Source organism: Hevea brasiliensis, chromosome 13 (assembly GCF_030052815.1).
Source record: "Hevea brasiliensis isolate MT/VB/25A 57/8 chromosome 13, ASM3005281v1, whole genome shotgun sequence".
Classification (NCBI taxonomy): domain Eukaryota; kingdom Viridiplantae; phylum Streptophyta; class Magnoliopsida; order Malpighiales; family Euphorbiaceae; genus Hevea; species Hevea brasiliensis.
In genome coordinates this window covers 77,076,428-77,100,316 of record NC_079505.1, presented here as the reverse complement: position 1 = coordinate 77,100,316, position 23,889 = coordinate 77,076,428, and the positions used below count along the sequence as shown (strand labels likewise).

Sequence of the window (23,889 nt, the reverse complement as noted above, 5' to 3'; positions counted from 1 at the left end):
ATTCAAATCTTGCCAAATTGTCCTTTTTTCCTATCTTACACGTACTAGTTTCTATATAGTTTGTTATGTTTTGGGGCCTCAATTAGGCTAGTTAATTGGAAAAAATAGATATTGTGAGATCTACAAAATTCTAAAAAATTTGTAAATTTTTATTTTTAAATTTAAATTATTACAATAAAATTATTTTTTATATTATTAATAATTATGATTTAATTTGAACTTCAAATTACGATATTATTTCACTATATAAATTCTTCGACAATATTACATCTTTGAGTCTTTTATGATAAAAAATTGATATTATAGTATTTTGAGATTTTAAATTTATTTAATATAATATGGATATTTAAAAAAAAATTAAAAATGATAAATCATCATTTAATTATGAAATTTAATAGCCCGTTCGCTTGGCCCATTAGTTATTAGCAACTAAGGAACAAAATATCCAAGAAATGTAATGGGCCTCTGAGCTTCACTGCTTCAGGCTTGAAATACATAACTCTATTGGGCATTTGGGCAATTTTTTTTAAAGCCCAATTATATATCCTTAAAATTAATGCCACCAAATCAGAACTTCCTATTTTTAATGCTTTTTTTTTTTTCTTCATGCACAGCCAAAAATAGAAAAGGCCCGAGTAGGAGTGCTCACATTCATGTAAGTTCGGGTAATTAAGGCTACGTTTATTTCATAAAAAATAATTTATATATAAAAGATATTTTATATAAAATAATATTTTTTTAAAAAATAATTTTTAAAAAATAATTTTTATCATTTAATTATAATTTTAAAATAATAATATATATTTATTATATATATATATATAAGTATATTGATATTTTAATAAAATTATCAAAATTAAAAAAAAAGAAAATAACTTTCTTTTAAAAAATAAAAGTTATTTTTCTTAAAAATGAAATTTTTTTGATTAAAAAAATATTTTCAATTGATATTTTTTCTGAGTCATCAAATATTAAAAAATATAAAAAATATTTTTTCAAAAAATATTTTCTATGAAATAAGCCAAACCTAAAATTAAGTGTATTATTTTTTAGTGCATCATAGAATTTACTGAGAAGTACATGCAATATTCTTAAAATAAATTGAAAATATTAAAAAATAATAATTTTTATAAAAAAAAAAGTAATTTCATCTTCAATTTTAAGAGGTAAACTCTATATATATTATAAGAGATGGAGTATAAACTCTTGATGCAAATAATAATTTACAGAGGTTCAGTTTACCAGACTGACGCTCTACCACGCAGAGCAACCATAAGCTTCTGTGTGTAATTCGTAGATACGAAAGCTATTTTAAATGGGTATTGGTTTTGGTTTGTCAATGAAGAGAAGATGACAGAAAATAAGAAAATGGAAAATTTTATTAGAAATAGGAACTCCTAACTCCCATACTCATAAAATTCTATTTTACACTTTTCAGAAAATTTCACGTTTTTAATTTACAAGCCCTAAATAGAAGATTGTTTGGTAGTCTTTGCTTAATGATTAGTGATAAGCACAAGCCGACAAAATCTTCCCCCTTCTTTATCTTGAAGCGGTGGGCAGCCTTGAGGTCAAACTGCCAGAGCATGCAAGGTAACAGGAAAATCTATTCAAACTTGGAAGCCTCATGTGTCATTAAAGTTACTAGACATGTATCACCGAAAATTTGTGGAAATGTCAAATCCTGAGAGAGAAAAGCCCTTTAGACCAAACTTATAAAATAAGTGGCTACGCATATTCTGTGACATTAATTTTGAACAATTGAGTATATGTATAAAGAAAACATTAATTAAATTATAATTACGTTATTTAATTTGATTTAGTGATTGAAAATATATAATTTATTTTATAAATTTAAATTTAAATTTTCACATGTCCAATTTATTACTTAACAAAAAAATTGTAATCACAATGTGCATCATTTTAATAAGATTTCATAATTTATCTAACAAGTAAATTAACTTAAGAAAAGAATTAGCCATGAAATGGTTTCAAGTTTAGTATATTTCTTGATAATAAGTGAAATTATTTTAAAATATATAAAAAGCAAATTGAAGTGCAATGCATCATGATCAACATTTTCTCAATGAATGAACAAGACTGGGGAAAATAAAAATTAATGTTAGTTTAGGCTTCATTTGATTCACCAGAGACTCATCAGGAATGGAAATGAATGGGAATGAATTTTTTTGTAAGTGTTTATGAACTCATTTTTTTTTATTCCCATTTCTACAAATTAAGGAATTCAATTTCCATAATTAAGAAATTATCATTTCTATTTTCAATCTGGAAATGAAAACACATGATTATTTTGTTAAAACTAGATACTCATTCTTACTCATATATTTATTGAGATGTTTCAATTTTTATATTTTCATATTATTAATTAAAATAAAAATAAAAATATTATATTTTCATATTTCAAATAATTAATTAAAATAAAAATATAATAATTATAATAATGAAATAATTATAATTATAATATTTTATATTTCAAATAATTATTTAAAAATAAAAATTATATTTATAATTATAATAATAATTAACTAACACAAAAATTAAAAAAAAGATAATTAAAATATAAAACTATTATTTTTATATTTTCATGTAAATAATTAAAATTAAAAATTATAATTATTATTAGTTATACCTAATTAGAATGAAATTATAATTATTATTATTAGTTATACCCAATTAGAATGAAACATAGTAAATATATAATTTTTATATTTTCATATAATTAATTAAAATAAAAAATTTTGAATATAATGAACTTTAATTATTTAAAGTAAAAAGATAAAATATATTATTTTTATTTTTATTTTTAATTAAATAAAATTGAAAAATTATAATTAATTCAAATTAAAATATAAAAAATATTATTTTATATTCTCATATTATAATGAGTAAAATTAAAAAGTAAAAATATAAAAAAAATAATTTTAAATTTGATTTTCATCCCAATACAAAATAAGTTTGATTTCGATTCTATAGTTTATATATACAAATTTAACACATTAAAAAGAATTTAATTTCAATTTCATAGCGAACCGAATAAATAAAAATATATCATGTCGTTTTCAATTTTACTCAAATTTGATTTCAACACTGATTCAAATTTTAGTGTATGAACTAAAAAAATTCTTAATTTAAAATAAATTCAAACACATATGTGAATGTGTACATACATATTTAAGATTTAGGTAAAAAGATATTTTTGACATAATTCATGTTATATGTTTTAGTCAAGGTTATTGTGGGAAAGAATCACATGAAAATCTAAAAATTATTAATTTGTGAGTGAGCCACATGAGAAGCTTTATCATTTACATTCAAAAATGGAAAAGTGAAGCACAGCTGCAAAACAAAACCCTGGCGCCTCGGCTTAAATTATTGATTCTTGTGTACTTTCTTATGCCAATCTTATCACAGTCACATATAACTTAGGCCCCCACTAGCTTCCTTTACATTTAAATCTCCCCCTGACGTCCTTGTACCATTTTCTTCTAAAATTTCTTGCTTCATTTTAAAAAGAATTAAAATTCCATATCTTCTCATTTGGCAGATTTGCAAAGGCAGCTTGGAGCCCGCCCCAGGAGAGGGAGATAAAGCATGTGGAACCTTTGCAAGGAGTTGAACTTCAGACGTAGACACCAATTGCACCCTTAGGGTTAAGCGAAGTGTCATTAGATCATTGGTCCATGTCTTATCAGTTTGACTATATGATGTGGAAATGAGCATGTTAATTAAATACAGTCAAATTTAACTTGCATCGGCAACAGTAACATTTCATTTTCGCTGGACCAATTCTCTTAATAAACTCCACATATGTATCCTTGACCCTTTTGGGTCTTCTTCCTTCGCTTTGATGGATTCGTAGGAACAGAAAAATCACTGTTATTTCTTGAAGAATGGATTACTTCATCTTTCTATTAACAGTTTTCACACATAAGCTTCAGATTTCCTCTCTTATTATTACTAACTAATTAAGAAACTTTAAGTTTGCAGAGTAAATAAAGTTATATCACTCATGATATGTGTCAAGTTTGAGTCTTTATTTTTTTAATTCCTGCAAAAAAAAAAAAAATTAGACTTGAATAATTTCTTCATGTGTGATTAGCACAATGTTTTCTGCTAAGTATATGAAATAGTTTGCTTAATCATCATCTTTCGTTTTTATTAAAACAACTGAAAAACAAAAACCTTAATAGGTACTCCGACATTTAGTTTTGTATTTAACCTATAATATATTTTGTCCAGTCAATCACGTTTCTTGCAAAGTGAATATAGAAACACTGAAAGGAAATGAACTGAATCATTGCCTTCTTTAAATCATGAAATGTGACAATTGTATTGGACTGTTAATACTCTTTCTTTGGGCTCATCTCTCTCTCTCTCTCTCAAATCATGAAGAAAATACAAGTATCGATACGGTTGGTGGGATATAAAGGAACAGGACCCGCTTTGTACTTGCATGATCATGGTATGTGATTTTCTTCTTTCTTGATTGACGGTTAAAATTAAAAAAAAAAAAAAAAGATGTTCTAACTTTAATTGCTTGCTTATTAAAAGAAGCTATAATCGCTTTAAAAATTCACATATTATCTCTAAAGTTTCATATCAAATATATTATATTAATATTAAAAATGTTTTTAATATTAATTAAAAATTATTAAAAATTAAATATAATATATTTTAATTAAAAGAAAATTAAAATAATAAAATCACTTTTTAAAAATTTTTCTAATTGCATTTAAAATAATATTTTTTAAAATACCTTAAAAAAAAATTGAAATTCAATGCGAATATAGGGTTTAAGTCTCGCTGTTTATATATGCTATTTTGATAGGTAGGACCCATGGAGTGGACCATAGCCAATTAGTTCTATTTTCTTTGCCACTTGTGCACATTGGAGATGACCAATGCCAGTATGCCACCTCCAGAAAATTCCTTTCATTTTTTGGGTATATAAAGGGAAGAGCTTTGGGGAGATATTGCTCTATAGTTAATTTCCAAGTTTTCCAATCAGAGACTCGAAAGAAATTCTCTCTTTCTATCTGTGATCAGATGCACAGCATGAGAGCACCTAGTGTAACAAAAAGGATGTGCAATTCTAGAGAAAAGGAAAGCGAGCTAAGAAGAGGTCCTTGGACCCTTGAAGAAGATACTTTGCTCACTCATTACATTGCTCGTCATGGTGAAGGTCGTTGGAATATGTTAGCAAACTATGCAGGTAATCAATTAATTAAACTACTAATTACAATTAACCATGCGTGACAATTAATAAACTTTTATTTTATATTCACCGTGTTTTGTTTGATTAATGACTTTTCAGGACTGAAGAGAACAGGAAAGAGTTGCAGATTGAGATGGCTGAATTATCTAAAACCTGATATTAAGCGTGGCAATCTTACTCCACAAGAACAGCTCTTGATCCTTGAACTGCACTCCAAGTGGGGTAACAGGTAAACCTCAATTAATTAATTGCCTTGTTAATTATATTTACAAGTAATCTCAAGAGAACAAAATTTATATAGCTAGGTTTTTTTTTTCGCTCTTTATGCTTAGGTGGTCAAAAATTGCACAGCATCTGCCTGGAAGGACTGACAATGAGATCAAGAACTACTGGAGAACAAGGGTGCAAAGGCAGGCACGTCAGCTCAATATTGAGTCCAATAGCAAGAATTTCCTTGATGCTGTTAGGTGTTTTTGGATGCCAAGATTGATTCAAAAAGTGGAGCAAAATTGCTGTTCTTCTCCTTTACCAACCCTGGATTCACAAACTCAAGCAATTGCTTCTGAATCATCACCCAATTTCACAGTTGCTAATTCTTTTTCATCAGAAACATGTCCTCCACAAAACAAATTGGCACAATACTCAAATCTTGCAAGTGAAAATTCAAGTTCAGTCACTAGCCCTAATGTTCTTTCCACAGATTTCTTGCCAATCTCACACCAGCCCGAAATTGTTGAAAACCCAGCAAGTTCTTGTCCACCTCTACTTGATAACACAGTCTACAACAACCTACCTCTAAGTGATAGTTACTACGTGGAGAACAGTGGCTATGACATGGATGGATTTAATCCTGCTTATGTGCCTGAAATTGACACTTTTGGTGATTCAACATCAGAATGCAAAATGGCAGAAGGCAATTGGGTCTTTGATGATGACATGGCGTATACTCTATGGAACATGAATGACATATGGCAATTTTAGACTTTAAAATAAAGAGAAATTAGAAGGCCATATATATCTTGCATATCTATAGTTTATAGGGTGGCACTGAGATTGTGGTTAGGGTACATCATTACATACATATGTATCATCTTGACTCAAATTTCATACTGATCTACATTGGGTTTGCAAGGATGAGTAATGAAATTATGAAATGAAACATCATCTATAGTGACTTACATTCTGTCGTTCATAAACAGAATATTTATATGCATGGTGAGAAATTATTTATGCAGTGTTATTCTTTATGTTGAACAGTACATTCTCTTTTCTTAATCTTTGATCAACCATAGAAATTTAACAAAAGAATAATGGAAAGGATGATAAAGACTAATTTAAGCATAATATCAATGTCTGCAGTTATTGGCTTCAGAACTCCATACCTTTTTTTAATAAAATGAATCCTCATTTCCGTTTAAAAAGGAAAAATAGACGATTTGTAGTGGTTAAGTTTGCTTCCACAAAGCCTGCATTATTAGTGAATTAATGTTAATTAAAATTTCTACCAAAAAGTTATTGTGAATCTATTTGAGAAATAATTATTGTTAATGATGATGAGATTGAAACTCTACAAGTCTCCTATCTTGTAATTTTAAGACTAAAATGATGACTAACTAGGCTACACTAATTGATTTTCTTTTCCTTTTTCTTGCTTGGCTGCTTTCATAGCATTTTCTACAAAAAAAAAATGAAAAATTCATAGGCTTCCAATGGTAACTGAAAAAAGAGAAGACTATAGAAAGGTGGTAGTCAATTCAAGGAAAAGATGGGTGGACATGACCACACATAGGATCAGAGGTGGAGTCATGTCCAAAGGGTACATTAAACATTAACATGTACATGTTAAGAGGATTTGGAGGAAAAAAGAGAGAGACTGATAATAAAAAAAAAAAAAAAAAAAAAAAAAAAAGAGAGAGAGAGAGATAGAAGGGTGTGGGGGTTATTGTTGCGACTAGAAGGGGGTTGCCTTGGAAAGAAGTAACAAGAATGAGGGGAAGGTAGCTCTTCCACATCATTTCAAATGAAGTTCTTGATAATCAATAGATGCAAGAGTAAAAAGTGGGGGAGATAAAGATCTTTTCTTGGAGCTTCAATATATCAACAAGATAATGCATTACTTAATTTCAAGTATAATTCTTAGAATGAAGAATTACTATGAAATTTCTAAATATTAACATTATTCATTAATTCGTCTATCTATTTTTACAATTACATTAGTATATGGCCTTGATTTTTTTTTTTTTTTTGCTTTTACAACAAAAGGTTTTCAAGTTTGATTTATATTGTGGGGTACTATTTTATATATATAAGCCCATTTAAATCCATAGATTGTGGTTTATATTCACTGATATGTTTATATTTATAATCTTATCTTGACTATATATAAATAGTTGCAAGGTTAAGATAGGGAATTGTGTGTAGGCTTGAATAACGAAGAATATAAAAAAGCTGTACTAAAGGACGAATTTGAGGCAGATGTGACTATGAATGGATTTGAACATGACCCTGAAGAGTACTTCTTTGGCTTGCTTGGAATTTAAATGCCTCACCACGTGTGAAAAATTCAAACTCCAGATTACACTGTACCGTTTTTTCTAAGTCATATATATATATATATATATATATATATATAATTTGATTAAAATGAGTTCAGGTATTTATAATTGCACTCAACCTATTTGGAAAAGCAAGCAATGAATTGTCAAATGCTAAGCTTGTTAGTCTCAGCATCAAGATTATCATGTCATTACTGTGTAAGTTGACAAGTGAAAATATATATTCATCCAACAGAACCATCCACTATTATATATTACATCAACTTATACAAGAAATCCTTTCTATTCAGGGAAAGATTAATTGTTGGTTTTATTTGCACTTAGTTGTGTTTTGTGGCTAAAATCCCTTGACTAAGATATTTATCTTTACATTGAAAAGTGAATCCACTGTGAGAAAATGATGTCTCTGAACCATAACCAAGAGAATTAAAGAGAGTTTGCTCTAAAAATTACAAACTGAAAGAAATAAAACACATGAAAAGAGTATATTTTTATTCCTAATCATGGTATATATAGGCAAGAATCCAGGGAAGAGAAAAAGGAGTGTAGAGAATAATAAAAGGTTAAAATATGCAAACAATCATATCATTCTATAATACTAATACTATGCACACTGATCATATCATGCTGCAATCCAATTGATCACATCCACTGTTGCAAGAATTTAGAGAAGATTTTCTTCTTTTTTTTCCTTGAAAATTATGGGTTTTCTATTTTATATGCCTTGTGATTAATGGGTTGTCTTGAAATTGAAAAATATTAGTGAATTCGGTTTATTTTTGTTAAGTTGTTGCTTGAGCTTGATTAAGCCAAAGAGGGTGAAGAAAAGAATGATTCAGCTTATATCATGATATAACTGTTGCCAAGGATCTAGAGAGTGAAAGTACTGAGAATAAAATGGCTAAAAAGATTTAATGATGCAATCATGTGATTTTATCCCAAGCACTATATCAGCATCCTATTCTAAGACGTCTGAAAGTACTATTATATGTTCTTCTAAACTCCTTAGTAAGATTAGCAAAGTTGTATACTTGGAAAAAGAAAAGTTGCAGTTGATCATGTGAGTTAAAGAATCTGCCTAGATACTCATCCTTTCAAATTTCTATCAAATCACCCTTTCACTATCACACATAAAAGCGTGAAGAGACTAAACTCTCATGATAGGGGCCTTTGTTTCCAAGACTGGCAAGAGTTCTTGACCTCCCTTATTGATCCTTAAAGCCCCTCCTTTAAAATTTTCTCCCTCACCCCCACAACCCAAAATGTTTAGAGAGAGAAATTTTCCAAGAGTATGGTGCATGAACGAGCTAGGGCACTTCCCAATTTTCAATGATGGTAGGTCCAATGAAGTGAAAGCCACTACCTTACTCGCTAAGACAATCATTTGTCCTCGAATTAAAATCCCATTGTTATATGGTTCTTCAATGGAGGATGGATAAGAATATGCTCACCAAAATTTTAACGACCTTCCTCCTCGTGTCCCTTAAAGGACTAATCATTAACTTGATTAGAAACACTAAAAAAGTACAATTACCTTGATTTGAATCGTTAATTACTAGTTTAAGTATTATAAGTGGATTGATACCATATAGTGATTATAAACAAGATATTATGGGTTGAGGTTGGTGGGTTAAATATGTTTTTCAGAAAAAAGAAATTATTTTAAATATTATTAAAAAAAATATATTTCATTATTTAATATTTTAATAATTAAAACTTATCAAATTTAATTTTAAATTTTTTTTATTCTCTTAATAATAATTTTAACAGTAATGTCAAACATATTCTAAATATGAAAATGAGTTATACGAATTATATGTAGATGCAAATAATGAAATTCCCTAATTTTGATTTCTCTCCTCTTGCAAGAATTTTCAGCATCTAACTATAAGAAATTACAATGAGAATAAATTATTATTTAGCCTCTCTATTTTAATGAAACTAATTATTTAGTCATTTTATTTTGAAATATATATTAATTAGTCTTTATATTTTTATTGCATTTATTCTTTAGTCCATTCGTTCAATTTAAATAAAATTTTCTATTAATCAATGTATTCAAAAGAGAGAGAAATTACCTTTATGGATACTAAATAATTTAATGTTTAGAAAATAAATGGATTATATAGTTGTGATTTTCACACTATAAAGATTGAATGAAATTCAAATTATAACTCTTAAAATGACTAGAAGATTAAAGAATAAATAACATAAAAATATAAAAATTAATTAATATATTTTAAAAAGAATTAAATAATTAGTTTCACTAAAATAATATATTCCCATACAATTACCGAATGAAAATTCCTAATAGACGTTTTGATCTTGATACAAACATAGTAAGATCTGTCTATGTGTATGTGTAACAAGCGTAATAATTTTAGTTAAGATGTGAGATTACCTACCTATCTCCCTTTCAAATTATTAAAAAAATATTAATTTATTATAATTCATGTAAAGTTAAATTCAAATTTAACAAGTCCTTTAAATTCGCAAAATCTTCAATTTTGCTCGCTCTTATACTTATTAGGAAGTTTAATTTAGATGATTTTTAATTTTTTGTTTAAATTAATTTAAAAATTTAAATTTAATTTAATTTAAAAATTAAAATTTATGAACTAAATCTCTTGGTTTTAATAAAAAAATAAAATTAACTTTTTATTTTTAAGATAAATTAAATTTAAATTTAAATTTAAATTTTCAAACCAATTTAAATAAAAAATTGAAAATAAATTAAATTACACTTTTCCCTTTAAAGTGCAATTGCATGATTTAATTGACATCCGTTACATGATACTTGAAAACTCGTACTGTTCCCATAAACAAGTGTGAAGCGTCTGCATCGCAACTGCCAATTCACTGACACTGAGACTAACACCTGAAAAGAACCCAAGCCGGGCTGGCCACCACCTCAGAATGATTGTTTAATGAAGAAAAAGCTTCTGCACTGAAATTACGTTAAAAAATTTTATCAATTTCAAGGTCTACCCTAAGACCTTTGACCACAGAACTTCATTGAGCGCAAGTTGCTTTCAATCATTGAGAAAAATTAGGAATGCTAATCATAGATAAAATTGATAATCTAAGTATAGATTAGGACCCAATAATCCTAAATAGGGCTTTGCATTGGCATTATTAGATGCTAGGAAAGTTCTTATTGGCGCACGAAAATATTTATTACAGCACAACGAAAAGAATAAAATTACAAAGTAACCATTTCTCCAGTTGCTCTGGTTCAAGCTTTGCCTAAAAATCTTCCATGCAAATTTCCATTAGGCCATCACATTTTAATATTTGCACTCATCTCATTAACCATGAAAAAATTTGTATACATGGTTTCTGGTAAACTGCCAATTCATTTACACGCGAATGAAATATAAATAACAGAACCCGCCCCAACTGGTCACCCATTTCTATTCTGCTTTCACGGACGATAACCTACTTCCCGCCCTTACCATAGCTGTCTCGCAGGGTCACAGTGCGATTGAAGACAAGCTTATCAGGTGTGGAATCCTTGTCAACCACGAAATAGCCTGGTTTGCATATTTAAAAAATGATTTATAAGATGGCACAGGAAAACACGTCACATGAAGACAGAATGATCTAAATTTAAGAGAGAGAGAGAGAGAGAGAGATAGAGAGATGACTGCCACAGCAAAACCAGCATACATTAGTTCAGATTAATCAGAGGTGATATACCAACTAGACATTTCAACACCAATGAATAGCCAAAAGATGCAAGAACTAAGAATTATAGTTCCTAATGTTTAATTCATAGTTCCTAACATTAAGATTTACATCACCATGAACAGAAGATAGAACTTGATGTAAAGCTGGAATCAACATTCCACTTTCAAGTCAAAATATATCCAAAACTTTCAAAACTAAAAGAGGGTTTTGAATTTTTACCAAGGCGTTCAAACTGGAATTTTTCCCCAACAGCAGCCTTTTCAAGTGATGGTACAGCATATGCACTAGACCTCACCACCTTGGACTGGGGGTTCAGATCAGCAAGCCAATCATCAAATTCAACAGGATTCTGATACAATCAATGATTAGAGAAGTTATCAGACACTGTGTTTGCAAATGTGGAAAAAGAAAATCAAAAAGCCCCACAGGAATTAAACAATTGCCAACCTCTGAATTAAACAGTTTGTCAAACAATCTGACTTCCACCTTTAGTGGATCAACCCCTGGGGAAGGTTCAGCAACCCAGTGCAGAACCCCCTGCACAAAAATGAGATTACAAAAAATTTAGCAACAAGCAGAAAAACCAACTCAAAGTTTGCAAGTACCCAACAGCAAGTGCAGGGATGGAGAGAAGACAACAGTAAGGAAAAAGAAAATACCTTAGGTTTGGTTTTCTTGGAAGCATCATATTCAGCCTGGATCTCAATAATGGTCTCATTATCATTAGCTAGGAATACTTCTGTGCACTTTATAGGGAAAGCATACCTGCACAGAAGTAAAATTCACTAATTTTGATGCAACTTTCTAATAACTGTATTGCCATACTGAGATCAACTCTACTCTATTGTTGTGCTTTATAAGATTTGTCAATTAAATTTGCATAATGAAGTTCAATTCACTTTTTATTTGATTATAATGATGACTGTCAAAGTTAAACTTATTTTAGTGGATTTAAAATCACACCTTTTATAGATATTTCAAATCCAAACTCAAATAATTTTTTTAATCTACATTAAAAAACAAACTTCAGTCATGAATCCAAAAAAAAAAATAGAATAAAAAAAAATCTATTCAGTAACAAATTCAAATCTCTCCATCAAAATAAATGAATTTGCATCTGTATACCTGAGTAGGACAGATTTACCCGGTGCAAGCCCATAATAATCCTTTGAATCTTTCATCCGGAAATCAGAATGCTCAATGTATACAACATTGGAAAATGGAACCTGAAGAAAGAACAGTTGAAGTAAAAATGCAGCAGATTATGAAGAGTTATTTTAAGGTACAAAATCCAATCAAGAATCAATTATTCAAGTCGTTATGAATTAACTGCGAAAAAGTGGTATTTAAACCAGTCTCAGAAAAGCAGCAGTTTGCAACTCAGGTATGTTATATAAGCTCATGCCAGGCCACCCAAAGCCAGGATCAGACATTTTAAAAGGGGGGTGTGAGTGGGTAAAGATCTTTAGTTTTGAGCTGCAGTACTCTCTTTGAAAGGAACATTTAAAAAAAAAAAAAAAAAAAGCCGAGCCTGACTTCCAATCCTCAAATTTTGCAAGTTGGAGGAAGACGTGGATTGTGAGCCCAATCCCAATTAGACATGGGCCCAGTCAAACCCAGATTTGACTAAAACCGTCTTGAATTGGACCAAAAACTGGACCAGATCAGTTTTGACCGGTTCGGCCTGTTCCAGGTCAAAACCAGATTTTTCTTTTTTTTTTTTTAAATAAAATATTTTGACAGCTGGGTTTAATCAAATCGGATCAAACCAGAACCAAAGGGAAACCTTCGGCCTGGTTACAGTTCCAGTCCGGAACCGGACTACACCCAAGCTTAATCCCAATGATATAGGAACAAAGGTATAAGCTTATCCAAAGCATAAATCAAAACATGTATATTTGTAAAAGATTGAAATACAAAGAGTTGCGTTCTAATTGGCTATTATCATCTTTAACTCAACAGTAAATGGAAGAAACCTTACATTCTTCTTCTCAACACTCTTCCCATCCTCTTATTTCTCATGTACCCTTAATTTTCCTCCAAATTGAAACCCCCCAAAAATAAGCAAGAGGAAAATGAAAATGAAGAGTGTAACTCATATTATTGAACCAAGATTCTGCTCTTCTTATTAACATACAATATGCATCACACTCTTATTGAGTTAATAGTAAATTCTAACATTGCAGAAATATTTAAGATTATATTTTATTTTCCTGGTAGTCAAGCAAACTTGACCTAACCAACTTTTCACAGCTTAAACCAAGTGCAAGACAGCTGCATAACTGCAGATTAAGCTTGGGTTAGCACTGGCTAAAACTCACACTAGGATATGTTAGGGCCCTAACTAGGCTGAATTGCAACCCTATCAACAACAGCTGCTATGAACCAAGATAAGTTGTGGAGATATGTCAAAATTGAAAAACATTATTGCCTGACAGAAGCATTAAACTCTGGCTTCAACCAGAGTTATATATTCACCTTGTAAAAAGCAGAAGCATCATCATTTTGAGCATCGGGCCATTTCTTTGCCTCAAGTTCCATAATGGAACCAGATTCTAGGTTGGTAATGACCACCTAAGAACACAGAAAAGTTGAATTGAAAACCAGAAGACAATCAATAATAATAAAAAAATAATGAAAAAGCATAAAAATAAAACACAGATAAGACGTACACCTTTAAGGGATGCAGGACAACCATTGTACGAGAGGCTGTTTTGTTAAATTCTTCTCTTATGTGATACTCAAGACGATCTAAGCGTATCAAACTACCATCACTGTAGCACAACGTGCAGAAAATATATTTGATACAAAGTAAAATAAATACAATTAGTTATTCATTCAAAAATAATTAAATATGATAGCTATAGCTCTAACTAAATGCAAACATATATATAAACCTTCTAGTGATTCCAATTCCTCGAATAAAAGCATTGATTGCAGTTGAAGTTACACCCCTTCGCCTTAAACCAGCCAGTGTCATAAGACGGGGATCATCCCAACCATCAACATACTTTTTTGTCACCAATAAATTTAACTGAAACAGCACAACAAAAATTAGATTTATCACAGAACAGCAGGGTTAGATCAAATTTCAAGCTTTCCAAAGAAATGTTGCTCACTTTACGCTTTGACATCACAGTATTTGTAACATTCAACCGGGAATACTCCCACACATAAGGCTGATAAATGCCCAACGCATGTAACAACCAGTAATATGATGCACGTCGTGTCTCAAATTCCAATGTACACAGCTGCACAAATTTTTAAAAAATTGAAAAAATTTAAACAGAACTGTAGATAACATTGAGATAGAAATCAACTGATTATCAAGGTTGGAAACTAGCAACTCAGAAACATAACTTCATAGAGGACATGAGAATTCAAACTTACTTAGGATTGAAATTGAAAGTCTTTTCATGTGAATGGCATCTTTGGCTTACTCAGGGAAATATTATGATTTATAATCATTTGCAAGCCAAAACCATCAAGTTATTTCCAATATACTGAGTTTTGCTATATCTTCTTTACAAATCTACTAAGCTACAGGACAGACAATTATAAGCCAGGACTTTCAAAAAGAAAGCTTTCGATTAGGTGACCACAGTCAATTTTGTAGTCTCTTGAAAAATTCAGTCCTCCAAAATGATACAAAAAAATCAAGAACAAGCTAATACCAAGTTCTAGACCTAAGCTCACACCATTAACAGAAGGGGGAAAGAAGCAAGCTAGTAACATTCCAGCATTTCAAATTTGACATCCAAGAAGATTAATTGACCACTTATATTATGCTCAAATAACAATATAAGTACCTAAGCTAAGAGAAAAGTTATGTTTGCAGTTGGAATGCAACTCTTAAGGCCATATTTCCTAAGGAGCATAGGAAAATATATAAAAGAGAACTTGGGCTCATTTTCCCTGTACAGATTGCTTATAAATCGTTTGCAAAAGTACCTAACATTATTCCAGGAGCAAGGTAGGATGTTTAATTGACAAGTCAGCACAATTTAAATGGAAAAAAAAGACAAATTCTCGATGCTCTCCCCACTGGAAATCAGTTAATGGGTTTAACAATCAAAGGGGAGAAATTGAGAAAGATTACAATCACGTACATAAAGAGTTACTCCTATTAACATTATGGAAAGGAAAAAAATATAGAGCCAAATGGATTATAGAGATGAGGAAGTGAGTTTCTTCATGCAGCTTCTCTGTCCTTATAATGGCCCAACAACTGCACTTTTCTCCCATAACGTGTAAATGTTTGGCAAGGACCATGGTTTTAAATAACGTAACAGCTGTTATTTAAAGGTTTTTTAGCCTCCCCTTACCGTTACACCCGTTATTTAAAGGCAACATAAAATATGCACCCGTAATGGCCGCAACGGCCTTTACGTAACGGTAATAGCCGTTATTTACCATTAAGTACCATTTCATCACTGTTTTTTTTTTTTTTGTCCAAATGGGGGCAGTAGCTCTTCCTTAGTTTTAAGATGCTATATCTCACTTTCTCTCCCCATTTTCCATTTAAAATTTTTTATCTTTCGACAAATCTCACACTCCATTCTTAAGCTAAGATCATAAACTATCTTTCTAGTTCTACACATCCATATCTTGCAAAAGATGAGTTATTTATTTATTTTTTGGTGTTTTTTGCTCATTTGTTGAAGAAAATTATGTTTGATGCTAGGTTTTTTATTAAATTTATAGCATATGAAGCATTAGTTTGCCTAATCTATATTTATTATTTTCTTTTTCCTAATTTTGAACTATTTTCAAAATTAATTTTAGTAAAATACATAAGTAACTAGAAAAAACATCAAAGAAATTTTTGGCTTCATTATTGTTAAGTATAATGTTAGTTCTTTACTATCTACATATAGTTATTTTAATTTTAAATTGATTAATGTTAATAATGTCCAAGAATGATGGATTTAATATTTTTATTTGATATATTTATGCTTATAAGTTAGTTGTATACCTCAGTTTTACTTATATATTTAAGTATTTATTAATTTCGTGAATTTTGTAAATTTTTCAAAAAAATTTGTGTAGCACTAGGCCATTATAGGCCTATTTCCATTACTCGCGGCTGTAAAAAAATTTGTGTAGCACTAGGCCATTATAGGCCTATTTCCATTACTCGCGGCTGTAGCTGCGACCACGATTTAAATCCTTGGCAAGGACCTCTTTCTTCTTTTCTCTTTTTGCTTATCCTTGTAACAGAAGCTCTTAGGTTAATGGGGTTTAGGGGGGAGGGCTCAACTGACTTGCGGAATTCAGCAGGTTTCTCACCTACTTTTTTTAAGTCTAACAATTCTATCATCCTCTGCATACTAATGTTGAGAATTCCAGTTTTTAACAATGTGTCAATTTCAAGATATGAGGGGATCTATATAACAATATTATCCTCTTTTAAGGTTGAGGAAGGATTTTCGGTTTGTTTTGGAATGATTATTGATGCAGAAATCACCTCTTCAACCAATTCCAGATGCTACTAATGAAGCCATCAGAATGGGATCTTTGGTCAGCAATTGCTTTTTATTATGATAACCTGGTGATGTGGACCTAGTTTACAGTAGGAACCCAAGACAACAAGATGAAGATGGTCGTGGATTACCAAAGTGCCTTAAGAAAAAAAAGAGTGACCCAGTGCACGACGGAAAGGAGGATAAAATAAGATTTTAGTGTTGACAAAGAAGACGGACTATGGTGTAAAATCTTTTTACAACAATCTATTAGAGAGGTGAAGTGCAAGAACGGATTTCTTTTCCATGTAGTCCTATTTAGAGAATGAAAGTGCCTTCAAAATATCCCTATTCACTTGGGAAAACCATATGGGAAAATTTTTTCTCAATTGACAAATTGATGAAGGAACACATTTAGTAAACATACGCATGTATCATAAAAAGCAAGGGGAGTCAGAAAAACTCTTGTTTCTCCATTGAAATTGATTGGGCCACTTTACTCCTTGGGACGCTGGCAGTATCCCCCATTTGATGTTCTTATCAACATAGCTCTTAGTTTCATAAACAGTCCCACAATGTTAAAAAAAAAAGCATATAAAAAAAACCTGAAGAACAAATAAAATTTACCGAATGAGTGATATTCTCAAGAGAGTCCACAATGCAGTGAGCATAATCATAACTTGGATATACACACCACTTGTCTCCTGAATGTGGATGAGGAGTGAACTGAATAAAAGAAAGTGGAACCATGAATATATGGAAAAAAGTAAAGTTCACAGAGTCAATGATGTTTATTTGATAACACTTGCCTTGATTCTATAAGCAATGAGGTCGTACATATTAAAATTATCGCTCTGCATGTCTTGCTTCATTCTAAGTGTTGCCTTGCCTTCTTCAATCATGCCTCGTCTCATTTCATCAAAAAGTTTCAAAGACTCTGCAATAGGTCTATCCCTCCAAGGACTGTTCATCTTCTTTTCTCTATACTCCTTAATCTCCTCAGGTGTCTAGGAACAACATTGACTTAAATTAATCTTTCTGATTTCAATGCTACTCCAAATACAAATGCCATGAATGCAAATTGCCATTTCATGCAGATCACTTTCATTTTTATAAGAACTTGGCAACAACATAACTTATGCAACTAGATAATATCTAGGAAAAGCAAGCAAGCCATTATAGCATGCAGTTGCTAAAAGAATGGGGCCAAGGATTTTTGTGTGTGTGTGTGTGTGTGTTGGGGCCTTCAAGCCCCAGCAGACAACATATCACACTCAAAATTCACCATATTAATTTCCAAACATTTACCGTTTGGTTGCTACCTGGTGATCAACATATGCATGACCCCTTCGTATCAGCTCAACAGCTAAGTCATACAGGTCTTGGAAATAATCACTGGTGTAAGTGATCTACAAAAGGAATATAAAAGTCAGAAAAGGCACATCCACACATTATACATGGCAATGAAATGGAGTAACAATATTACCTTGAAGGGTTTCCACCCCATCCACTGGACAATCTCTTCAATGTGATCAATATACTCCTTCTTTTCAGCCTCAGGGTTTGTATCATCATACCTAAAAGTATCAGGTTGGGGATTAAGAGTTAAGACTAAGAAATAATGGCTGATGAATATCCACAAGTCATTTCTCATCACAAGAATCCAAATGAAGTTCAAGCAAGTACAATTGTTATCTGACAAATGCTAGACTATATATGATCCTCTAGTCATGTATAATCATTTTCAACAATTCTAAATTCCAGAAGGCATAGTGTTGTAGAACCACAAAGAAAAGCCAAAGGGACAAAAAAAAATCTCAAATTCTATTAATTCCCAATTGTCAATATAAATAGTAACAAGCTCTACCAGAATACATTGATGGTATAGGAATTTATAATATAATAACTAGCCTTGCTAGTACTAGGATTAGAAATCCCATAATAAAAAATATTAAACCAATCTAACTAGGAAAATACTAAGCCTAATAGAAATTTTTAAATATTCCTAAATAATAACATAGTTCCTAAATAATAGAAATCTAAACTTCCTAATTGTACTAGAAAATCTGAATTAAAAATCTTAATTTCACATCTAGTAATTAAATCAAAATAAATCCTTAAAATGGTCTTTCCTGACTGCATTATTCTCCTCAGGTTGGAGAAAATTTGACCTTGTAGTACTGAATAATCAAGAATTGAATTTGGAGAACAAGCAACTCTGTCATCTTGGATGAAAGCAATAAGATTGAAAAAAAGGACTTCATTAATCAAAATAATTCCTAAATCTATTCTTTGTTGACTACATCACAAGGCCAATGCTCAGCTAGCAGAAAGATGATAACAAAGAGTCTAGGAAGTAAATCAAGTGCCCACATAAAACATGTAATAACCAATCATATGATAAACTTATTGCGGTAACCTGTGACCATTTCAATCTTTTCTCACAATTATAAGGGTTTGTTTGGGCATTGACTTGTCTGCATAATTTCATTGTTAGTCTAATAAACAAACCATCTAAATAAACTCCCTTCACTTAGATTTTCTCTCCTTCAATGTGAATTGAGTCATAATCCTTCCTACTAGCATTTCCTGCCCTATGAAGCACAACAATGGATATGCTCTATAAAAATAAAAAAATAATAAAAATAAAAAAACAATGGACATGCATGAATACATAACACATTGGACCATCGACACAAGCACAACACACTAGGGATAATTAACGTACACGTCCATACAACAAGACACTAAATATACAACCTAATCTGAATTAATCTAATTTAAAATGCAAAAACTTATAGATTCAAGTATAGCCATCTCTTGATATGATACTTCAATTCAAGTACCACAAGTTGCAATATCCATGCAAATGCAATAGTTATTGGCAAAGCCTATCATATTTTTCTCCCAAAAATAATATACTAACATATTACCCTAAAATAGAGAACAAAAGGTGCACATCAATTATCAGTTAAATTAAACTTCAATAGCACCATGTCTTGCTAATTAGTTCAATCTTCATCATTGAACAAAAAGGTGCACCTCAAATATCAGTTAAATCAAAATACAATGACATCATGTCTAACTAATTAGTTCACCCTTCATCATTGGACAAAACATCCTCCAAGGCTCCAACACCAGCTCATCATACGGAGACATGCATGTCCTAGTCCCATATTATTTGAATTTTAAAATAATAATAATAATAATAATCCATAAACACCTTGGACACAGTGCCACAAGCATGTCCATGCAGAATGTGTCAACAAGCGTCCAAAATGAACATGGCTGCAAAATAAGCATTTTCAAGCTTCCTAGGTGCACCTTTTGGCCTTTTTTCATCAAATTGTTGCATAAAAAGATAAAATATATTGTTATCTATCACGAAGCACATATTATTAGTTATAAACCCAAACCAAATTATATTTTAGCAAAAGATCAAAAAGAGAACATTAAATTTTAGCACATTGCACCCCTGCAAATCCAAAAGAAAGAATAGCAATCTTCACCTCAGGTAGCAGCATCCATCTCGCTCTTTTGCCAAACCAAAGCTAACAAACATTGCCTGAGAAATTTTTTCAAAATGAGGAATATAACTCTGAATAAGGCAAACGATAAATCTCAAAGATTATTTTTCTTCCCCTTTTTATGAATAATCTCAAACATCAACCCAGAAAAGAAATGATACCTTTGCATGACCAATGTGCAGATATCCATTTGGCTCAGGGGGAAAGCGAGTAAAAACTTTTCCCCCTGTTGCTTTCAGATGTTTATCAAGCATTTCCTTTGTGTTGCAGCATCTCAAAACAGACTTATCACTGAAGAATATTTCAGTGTGCACCTGATAATCCACAAAGAGATTTTCATATGGGCTATAACATTATGAAAAACACTGCATGAGAGATAATGTGAAACTAATAGTTTCAAGATTTAAAAGAAAAGTTTGCAGCAAGTAAGCATATAACATCAGTGGCATCTCAAGTTTAATTTGCCAATTAAAATTTATAAGATATTTTAACTTTGATATGCACAGACAATCATAATGCGACTATTGGTAATGAATTATGTTGCCAGACTTAAGTAATCAAGTACCTTGAAATTTTCCTCAGGATTGGGAAATATTAGAAATGGATTAAGATCTTCCTCAGATGGCAGCACTGGATTATCATCAGCAACTTTTTTATCCTGCACAATTTCAACATAAGCAAAACAGAATGAGAAAAGGAATTAAAAAAACTCCTAAGTTAACAAAGATGGCAGCAAGTAAGTGTTCTTACCTCAACTTTAGATGGCTTTTCTTTTTTCTGCTTAGAGGGCTTCTCATTATCAGCTGCAGTCCTTTCACCAAGTAATTCAAATAATTTTGCATCTATGAGTTGCTAACAAACAACAAGACATGGAAAGTAGAGAGATGTCAATGAATTAAACATGACATATAAATTCTTACTGTTGACAAATTTTTTAAAAAACATAATCATCATTTACCTTGACAATCTTTGGATCAGCCCATGGAAGCCTCTTGCGAACATGTCCAAAAAGATCGCCCACTTAAAACAAATCATAGAAAGCCAAATTGAAATATTATTATCAGCATGAGGCAGTAAAACATAATCATGCATGTGTTAATGCACATACATGCAACAACAAACACAAAAAAGCAAGTAAAGCGTATTGCAACATCTTTTTGCTCCACAGCCCCCCCAACCAACATCTTCAAACCCTCTTTCCAATTTTCACTCTCTTCCATATGAGCCCACAGCCCATAAGAGTGTGTATGCTGCGGAAAAACCACATTAATGGTCTTTGAAATGGTGCTTATAAACCAAGCACTACAGAATTACAAACACTGGCCCAGTCCAAGGTAAAGCTTATAATTATAAAATTAAATATATTAAAAAAAGATAAGCAATAATTTTAGAATTAATACCAACCATTTGTTCGGTAACGTAGCTCCAAAATCGATTCCTTATTCTGTTCAAAAATTTCATTAACTGTCCGTTCAGTAACTTCTACAGAGACCTCAATACCTGCATAGAAGTAAAAAGTTATCAACATCTACTCTCTTGAATGGAATGTAATCAATCAAAGCAATCTAAAATTCTAAATAATACCCCAAAGAAATTTTAAAATGATGGTGAAATAAAGAGAAAGCTAGAAAAAGTGGCAAGATGACGCAAAGAAAACTTATAGCCCAATCCCAAAGGATAGTGTAGTACATTCAACAAAAAGGATAACCTACCAACACCACATGCTTCTTCAAATTCATTCAACTCAAAACTCTCTGAAGCAGTTTTAGATAAAAATGAAAATGCAGCTTCTAGCTGGGCTGGGGTTTTAACCTGCAGAATTTTAACCAAGAATCCATCCAAAAGTTTCCTTAGGACTAAATGTTCTCAATTTAAATTCCCAAAACCAGACTTTTACAAGTAGAAGGAGAAGAACTAAATCAAAACCTTTGAGGAGACAACATATCCCAGTAAAGTAGGTCGATGTATGAGGGCATTTGCTGGGTACTTTGTAGCTACCTGTGAAACATATAACAAACACCTGTGAAGCATTGCAATGGAAAATTCACAGCGGAAAGAAACGAACCAACCCACTTTAACAAAAATGGAAATCATAAGTTTCACAAAGTTGGAATAAATAGACTAATAGAATATTTCTAAAGGAATTATCATATCCAGTGAACAATCAATTTGCAAAATACTCAGCTGCACAAATGCAGAAAAACATGAATGTACATATGAATTATCTTACCGTGTAAAGGAGGTTTCCAATTGTTCTACTGCATCCCTCAGTGACACCCGCCTGAAGGCAAGAAAATAAATTAAAGGCAAAAACGAACAGGTGGAATGCAATACCACAAAATACATACACTTGAAATCAAAATTTCCCCAATTTACAGAACTGAAATGACCAAATATTACACGGAACTGAATCGAACGCAAATGCTTCTCTATTTTTTTTATTATGAATTAAAGCTCGAAAATTTTTGAAATAATAACCAAAGAAGAAGAAGAAGAATTAAAGCAATCCACTCTCCGGTATTTGTCCCTCCAATTTCTCAGCAAGAAAGCAGAAATTGATGAATCACTCCGGTGAAGAAATAATAAAATCCGAAAATGGGAAAAAAAAAAAGTAATCAGAGTACCTCGTTAATGACGGAGGTGAGATTATTGGTGACCTTGTTGTTGGCGATGGTGTTTCGCGCGGTTCTCTCATCGAGACCGATTTTCAAAAACAACTCCAATGGCGTACCAGAGCTCTCTTCATTCACCACCATTGATACAGAGAGAGGACAAAACCAGTGTTACAAGCGAGTGAGCAGGCGATTTGTGGGTGTGAGAGAAATGTGAGGCTACTATGAAGAAGATGGTAAAACCCTAATTAAGCCTCCAAGTGAAACAAACTAGAACTAGAATGAACGATGAATCTACTAGCGTTTTTGAGATGTTCAAAAGATTCTTTTGAGATTTAGATTCTTTGGACAACACAGCAGCATGAATTTTTCCTAATTTCCTTTTTTTCTTAATTTTTATTATTCTTTAAGACTTGGAAACCAAGCAAAGTTTCTGACTTTCTGTTGCCGTGGGCTACGACTTCGTAAGAAAATAAAGAAGTCAGCCAGCTTCAGCGTGGGCTTCAAGAGATGGATGGTTTTGGAGTGGGCCCACTGGGTTACTGCCTTTGGATTCTATACTGCTGCAACTACCAACAAGAAGAATACCGCAAACTGCAATATTTCATCCTCCTCTTTATGCTTCAACTCAAGATAGCATCAATGAAAGTAGTAGCAAAAACAAACTCAATGCTATTTTTATAGCTTGAATTTTGAATATGTTTTCATGGATCCAAATTATGATCCGACTAGGAAGTTTCGCACTGCGATCCAATTGGGATAAAAAGTTGCCTCATCGGTATAGACCAATATAAATATTGTAATATT

General features: G+C 31.3%; 2 protein-coding genes across 3 annotated transcripts; one reads left to right on the top strand and one right to left on the bottom strand.

The window, feature by feature from the left end:
- The first annotated feature begins 4,991 nt into the window (after positions 1-4,991).
- On the top strand, positions 4,992-6,470 carry LOC110649657 (MYB-like transcription factor EOBI). Its single transcript, XM_021804324.2, has 3 exons — positions 4,992-5,233; positions 5,336-5,465; positions 5,569-6,470. The coding sequence occupies exons 1-3, from the start codon at positions 5,068-5,070 to the stop codon at positions 6,215-6,217; spliced, it is 945 nt and encodes a 314-aa protein (XP_021660016.2). The 5' UTR covers positions 4,992-5,067; the 3' UTR covers positions 6,218-6,470.
- A 4,425-nt stretch (positions 6,471-10,895) lies between these two features.
- Positions 10,896-23,508, bottom strand: LOC110649656 (glutamine--tRNA ligase). 2 transcript variants are annotated; one of them, XM_021804322.2, is made up of 23 exons: positions 23,095-23,508; positions 22,701-22,751; positions 22,397-22,468; positions 22,183-22,282; positions 21,875-21,970; positions 21,429-21,490; positions 21,221-21,322; positions 21,036-21,128; positions 20,632-20,784; positions 20,453-20,508; positions 18,430-18,520; positions 18,266-18,352; positions 17,753-17,950; positions 17,571-17,669; positions 14,601-14,732; positions 14,379-14,515; positions 14,156-14,255; positions 13,960-14,055; positions 12,607-12,707; positions 12,141-12,246; positions 11,929-12,018; positions 11,701-11,830; positions 10,896-11,324 (listed from the first exon to the last, which is right to left on the bottom strand). In XM_021804322.2, the coding sequence occupies exons 1-23, from the start codon at positions 23,224-23,226 to the stop codon at positions 11,230-11,232; spliced, it is 2,379 nt and encodes a 792-aa protein (XP_021660014.2). In that variant the 5' UTR covers positions 23,227-23,508; the 3' UTR covers positions 10,896-11,229. The 2 variants fall into 2 exon arrangements, with proteins under 2 accessions (XP_021660014.2, XP_021660015.2); XM_021804323.2 differs by lacking the exons at positions 18,430-18,520; positions 20,453-20,508; positions 20,632-20,784; ... (6 more) ...; positions 22,701-22,751; positions 23,095-23,508 and having other exon boundaries at positions 18,252-18,358.
- Positions 23,509-23,889: the final 381 nt, after the last annotated feature.